This window comes from Cherax quadricarinatus, unplaced genomic scaffold (assembly GCF_038502225.1).
Source record: "Cherax quadricarinatus isolate ZL_2023a unplaced genomic scaffold, ASM3850222v1 Contig958, whole genome shotgun sequence".
NCBI classification, from domain to species: domain Eukaryota; kingdom Metazoa; phylum Arthropoda; class Malacostraca; order Decapoda; family Parastacidae; genus Cherax; species Cherax quadricarinatus.
This window is the reverse complement of record NW_027195984.1, coordinates 72,501-78,195: the sequence shown is the minus strand read 5'-3', so window position 1 is coordinate 78,195 and position 5,695 is coordinate 72,501. Positions and strand designations below refer to the sequence as shown.

Below are 5,695 nucleotides of genomic sequence, written 5' to 3'. Positions count from 1 at the left end.
CACTGGTGATGTTATGCACACAGTGTTCTTGCTTGTAACACTGGTGATGTTGTGCACACAGTGTTCTTGCATGTAACACTAGTGATGTTGTGCACACAGTGTTCTTACTTGTAACACTGGTGATGTTGTGCACACAGTGTTCTTGCTTGTAACACTGGTGATGTTGTGCACAGTGTTCTTGCTTGTAACACTGGTGTTGTTGTGCACAGTGTTCTTCCTAGTAACACTGGTGATGTTGTGCACACAGTGTTCTTGCTTGTAACATTGGTGATGTTGTGCACAGTGTTCTTGCTTGTAACACTGGTGATGTTGTGCACACAGTGTTCTTGCTTGTAACACTGGTGATGTTGTGCACCGTGTTCTTCCTAGTAACACTGGTGATGTTGTGCACACAGTGTTCTTGCTTGTAACATTGGTGATGTTGTGCACACAGTGTTCTTGCTTGTAACATTGGTGATGTTGTGCACACAGTGTTCTTGCTTGTAACACTGGTGATGTTGTGCACACAGTGTTCTTGCTTGTAACATTGGTGATGTTGTGCACCGTGTTCTTCCTAGTAACACTGGTGATGTTGTGCACACAGTGTTCTTGCTTGTAACATTGGTGATGTTGTGCACAGTGTTCTTGCTTGTAACGCTGGTGATGTTGTGCACACAGTGTTCTTGCTTGTAACACTGGTGATGCTGTGCATACAGTGTTCTTGCTTGTAACACTGGTGATGTTGTGCACAGTGTTCTTGCTTGTAACACTGGTGATGTTGTGCACAGTGTTCTTGCTTGTAACGCTGGTGATGTTGTGCACAGTGTTCTTGCTTGTAACACTGGTGATGTTGTGCACAGTGTTCTTGCTTGTAACACTGGTGATGTTGTTCACAGTGTTCTTGCTTGCAACACTGGTGATGTTGTGCACACAGTGTTCTTGCTTGTAACGCTGGTGATGTTGTGCACAGTGTTTTTGCTTGTAGCACTGATGATGTTGTGGACAGTGTTCTTGCTTGTAACGCTGGTGATGTTGCGCACAGTGTTCTTGCTTGTAACACTGGTGATGTTGTGCACACAGTGTTCTTGCTTGTAACACTGGTGATGTTGTGCACACAGTGTTCTTGCTTGTAACACTGGTGATGTTGTGCACACAGTGTTCTTGCTTGTAACACTGGTGATGCTGTGCATACAGTGTTCTTGCTTGTAACACTGGTGATGTTGTGCACAGTGTTCTTGCTTGTAACACTGGTGATGTTGTGCACACAGTGTTCTTGCTTGTAACACTGGTGATGTTGTGCACACAGTGTTCTTGCTTGTAACACTGGTGATGTTGTGCACACAGTGTTCTTGCTTGTAACACTGGTGATGCTGTGCATACAGTGTTCTTGCTTGTAACACTGGTGATGTTGTGCACACAGTGTTGTTGCTTGTAACGCTTACGATGTTGTGCACACAGTGTTCTTGCTTGTAACACTTACGATGTTGTGCACACAGTGTTCTTGCTTGTAACACTTGTGATGTTGTGCACACAGTGTTCTTGCTTGTAGCACTTGTGATGTTGTGCACACAGTGTTCTTGCTTGTAACACTGGTGATGCTATGCACAGTGTTCTTGCTTGTAACACTGGTGATGTTGTTCACACAGTGTTCTTGCTTGCAACACTGGTGATATTGTGCACAGAGTGTTCTTGCTTGTAACACTTACGAATTTGTGCACACAGTGTTCATGCTTGTAACACTGGTGATGTTGTGCACACAGTGTTCTTGCTTGTAACACTTGTGATGTTGTGCACACAGTGTTCTTGCTTGTAACACTGGTGACGTTGTGCACACAGTGTTCTTGCTTATAACACTGGTGATGTTGTGCACACAGTGTTCTTGCTTGTAACACTGCTGATGTTGTGCACACAGTGTTCTTGCTTGTAACACTGGTGATGTTGTGCACAGTGTTCTTCCTAGTAACACTGGTGATGTTGTGCACACAGTGTTCTTGCTTGTAACACTGGTGATGTTGTGCACAGTGTTCTTGCTTGTAACGCTGGTGATGTTGTGATCTGGTCACTTTAAAGCTTACCCCAGGTGAATTGGTCACCTTAAAGCTTAACCCAGGTGATCTGGTCACCTTAAAGCTTAACCCAGGTGAACTGGTCTCCTTAAAGCTTATCCCAGGTGACCTGGTCACCTTATAGCTTATCCCTGGTGATCTGGTGACCTTAAAGCTTACCCCTGGTGATCTGGTTATATTAAAGCTTACCCCAGGTGAACTGGTCACCTTAAAACTTACCTCAGGTGATTTGGTCATATTAAAGCTTATCGTAGGTGATCTGTTCACCTTAAAGCTTACCCCACGTGATATGGTGACCTTAAAGCTTACCTCAGGTGATCTGGTCACCTTAAAGCTTACCGCACGTGATTTGGTTACCTTAAAGCTTACCCCAGAAGATTTTTTCACCTTAAGGCTTCCCCAATGTGATCTGGTCACCTTACATCCTACCCCTGGTTACCTTGTTACTCTATAACCTACCCCAGCTGTCCTGGTCACCTTAAAGCCCACCCTAGGTGACCTGGTCACCTTAAAACGTACTCCAGGTGACCTAGTCACCTTCTAGCTTACCTCAACGAGCCTCTGACCTTACAGCCAAGTTACCTGATGATCTAAATACCTGCAGGTCGGCCGGCACCAGAGGTCACCTGGTGGAGAGGGTCACGACTCCTGGCCAACCGCAGCATCACCCTGGGTCACCAGGAGGAGCCGCCAACGCCACACGCCATGAATCACGCCCTAGTAGGCGTCGGAGTCGGCGTGCGGCAGGTAAGGACGGAGGTGAACATCCCCGCCCTTACTAGGGACTACATCCACGCCAACCTTACCTGCCGCGCTACCAACAACAACATAACAGAACCTCTCTCTACTACCATGGCTCTACTGCTCTACCGTGAGTATAATGTGTGTGTGTGTGTGTGTGTGTGTGTGTGTGTGTGTGTGTGTGTACAGAGAAACTTTGCTCTGCTCGAGTGAGCTCTTCTTGCCACCTCACCAAGTGTGTCCACCATTGCTCTGTTACTCTCTTCATATTCGTCTCTTGGCCTCCTGCAGTTCTGTGGTGGATTATACATCACTGCAATGACCACCTTGTGCTCCTCAGACCGAAGTGTACCTACTATGTAGTCCCTCTCTCCAGTCCCGTCTATGCCTCCCATTTTCTCAAATTTCCATAGGTTTTTTACGAGCAGTGCAACCCCTCCTCCCCCTTTGCCCCTTCTATCTTTCCTCATGATTTGATATCCTGGTGGGAAGATTGCATCTGTTATTGTCTCAGTGAGTTTTGTTTCTGTAACTGCTATGATATCTGGGGACTTCTCATTGATTCTTTCTTGCCACTCCTCATATTTATTCGTTAATCCATCCGCATTTGTGTACCAAACCTTCAACTTCTGTTCTAATACTGAAACTGTGGTCCTGTGTGAATATTATTGTTGGGAGAGCGGGAGCCATGGTGGGGGCCTGTGGGGTTTGCAGTTGGGGTGGAGGAAGAGTTCCCATAGGGGGTTGCTGTAGGGGTAGGGTTCGTGGTGCGGGGGGTGAGGTCAGAGGGATCCGTGTGTGATTGTTGGTTTAGATTGGTCAGTTGCCTTGGGGGTGTCGTGGTTGGAGTCCTTCTGCTGGTGTTTCTGTGGGGTGTGCTTGCCCTTCCACCTGTGCCTGTTTTATTCTGCTCTTCATTGTCATTTCCTCCCATTCCTCCTTTCGTTTTTACACTCTCTCTTTCAGTATCATCCTTTCCTCCTGTGTTCTGTCTCGATCAAGGTACACACTCATGAACTCCTGTTTGTCTCTCAGCCGTGCTTTCTCCTGCAGGATCATGGTTCGAGTTGATTCTGCTTGAAAATTACTTTGAGAGGCCGTTTCCTTTTCTTTGTGAACCACCCGATTCTCCGAAAATTTGCCACCTGGGTCATGTCTCCCTCGCCTATCACCTTCATGATACCTTCAATCGCTTTTTTTTCCTCCTGTTTTCCTTCATCATAGGTTTCCCCTTCCGCTTCCTGGAGCCCATAGACAAAAACTGATCTCTCCCTTTCTTCCTCCCACTGTGACTCCCATTGCATCCTCTGAGGTGTTTTAGTTCCTTCCCGTGGAGTGTTCCTTCCTTCAATCCCTTCCCTAGCTGTGGCCCCTATGCTCATTGGTTTGTCTTTCCTGCTCACCTGTTCCTGGCACCCACAAGTGTCTGGTAGAGTCCCTGCATATGTCTTAGTTCCTTCAATGTCTTCCGACTTCTTATACTGTCCTAGTGTGCTCCCTGTCTTTGTTTTGGCCCTGGGTTTGACAGGACCTTTGCAAACATTTTAGCTTCCTTGCTCCCTCCAGACCCTCTGTGTCTGATGTAGATATTCTTGATGCTACTTCTGTACTATCTTTATCTCTAGGCTGTTTCAGATTTCTCAGCTTCTCTTCTAAGCTCTGTATCTTGGCTTCTGCTACTGTGGCATGTTGCTCCCACCTTCTGCTCTCTGCAGCTAATTCCTCTCAGTATTTTGTATGTCGTTATCATGTCCCCCCTATCTCTCCTGTCCTCCAGTGTCGCCAGGTTGATTTCCCTTAACCTCTCCTCGTAGGACATACCTCTTAGCTCTGGGACTAGTCTTGTTGCAAACCTTTGCACTTTCTCTAGTTTCTTTACGTGCTTGGCTAGGTGTAGGTTCCAAACTGGTGCCGCATACTCCAATATGGGCCTAACGTACACGGTGTACAGGGTCCTGAACGATTCCTTATTAAAGTGTCAGAATCCTGTTCTGAGGTTTGCTATGCACCCATATGCTGCAGCCGTTATTTGGTTGATGTGCGCTTCAGAAGATGTGCCTGGTGTTATACTCACCACAAGATCTTTTTCCTTGAGTGAGGTTTGTAGTCTCTGGGCCCCTAGACTGTACTCCGTCTGCGGTCTTCTTTGCCCTTCCCCAATCTTCATGACTTTGCCCTTGGTGGGATTGAACTCCAGGAGCCAATTGCTGGACCAGGTCTGCAGCCTGTCCAGATCCCTTTGTAGTTCTGCCTGGTCTTCGATCGAGTGAATTCTTCTCATCAACTTCACGTCATCTGCAAACAGGGACACCTCAGAGTCTATTCCTTCCGTCATGTCGTTCACAAATACCAGAAACAGCACTGGTCCTAGGACTGACCCCTGTGGGACCCCGCTGGTCACAGGTGCCCACTTTGACACCTCGCCACGTACCATGACTCGCTGCTGTCTTCCTGACAAATATTCCCTGATCCATTGTAGTGCCTTCCCTGTTATCCCTGCTTGGTCCTCCAGTTTTTGCACTAATCTCTTGTGTGGAACTGTGTCAAACGCCTTCTTGCAGTCCAAGTATATGCAATCCACCCACCCCTCTCTCTCTTGTCTTACTGCTGTCACCATGTCATAGAACTCCAGTAGGTTTGTGACACAGGATTTCCCGTCCCTGAAACCATGTTGGCTGCTGTTGATGAGATCATTCCTTTCTAGGTGCTCCACCACTCTTCTCCTGATAATCTTCTCCATGACTTTGCATACTATACATGTTAGTGACACTGGTCTGTAGTTTAGTGCTTCATGTCTGTCTCCTTTTTTAAAGATTGGGACTCCATTTGCTGTCTTCCATTTCTCAGGCAAACTCCCTGTTTCGATAGATGTATTGAATATTGTTGTTAGGGGTACACATAGCGCCTCT

General features: G+C 46.9%; 1 protein-coding gene across 1 annotated transcript in view; it reads left to right on the top strand.

Moving 5' to 3' along the window:
* Nucleotides 1-2,661: 2,661 nt before the first annotated feature.
* Nucleotides 2,662-5,695, top strand: part of LOC128685667 (nephrin-like) — a 75,002-nt gene continuing 71,968 nt past the window's right edge. Inside the window, exon 1 of the mRNA XM_070080788.1 lies at nt 2,662-2,916. Coding sequence (XP_069936889.1) covers nt 2,751-2,916 — 166 coding nt within the window. The 5' untranslated portion in view covers nt 2,662-2,750. The remainder of the gene's footprint in view (nt 2,917-5,695) is intronic.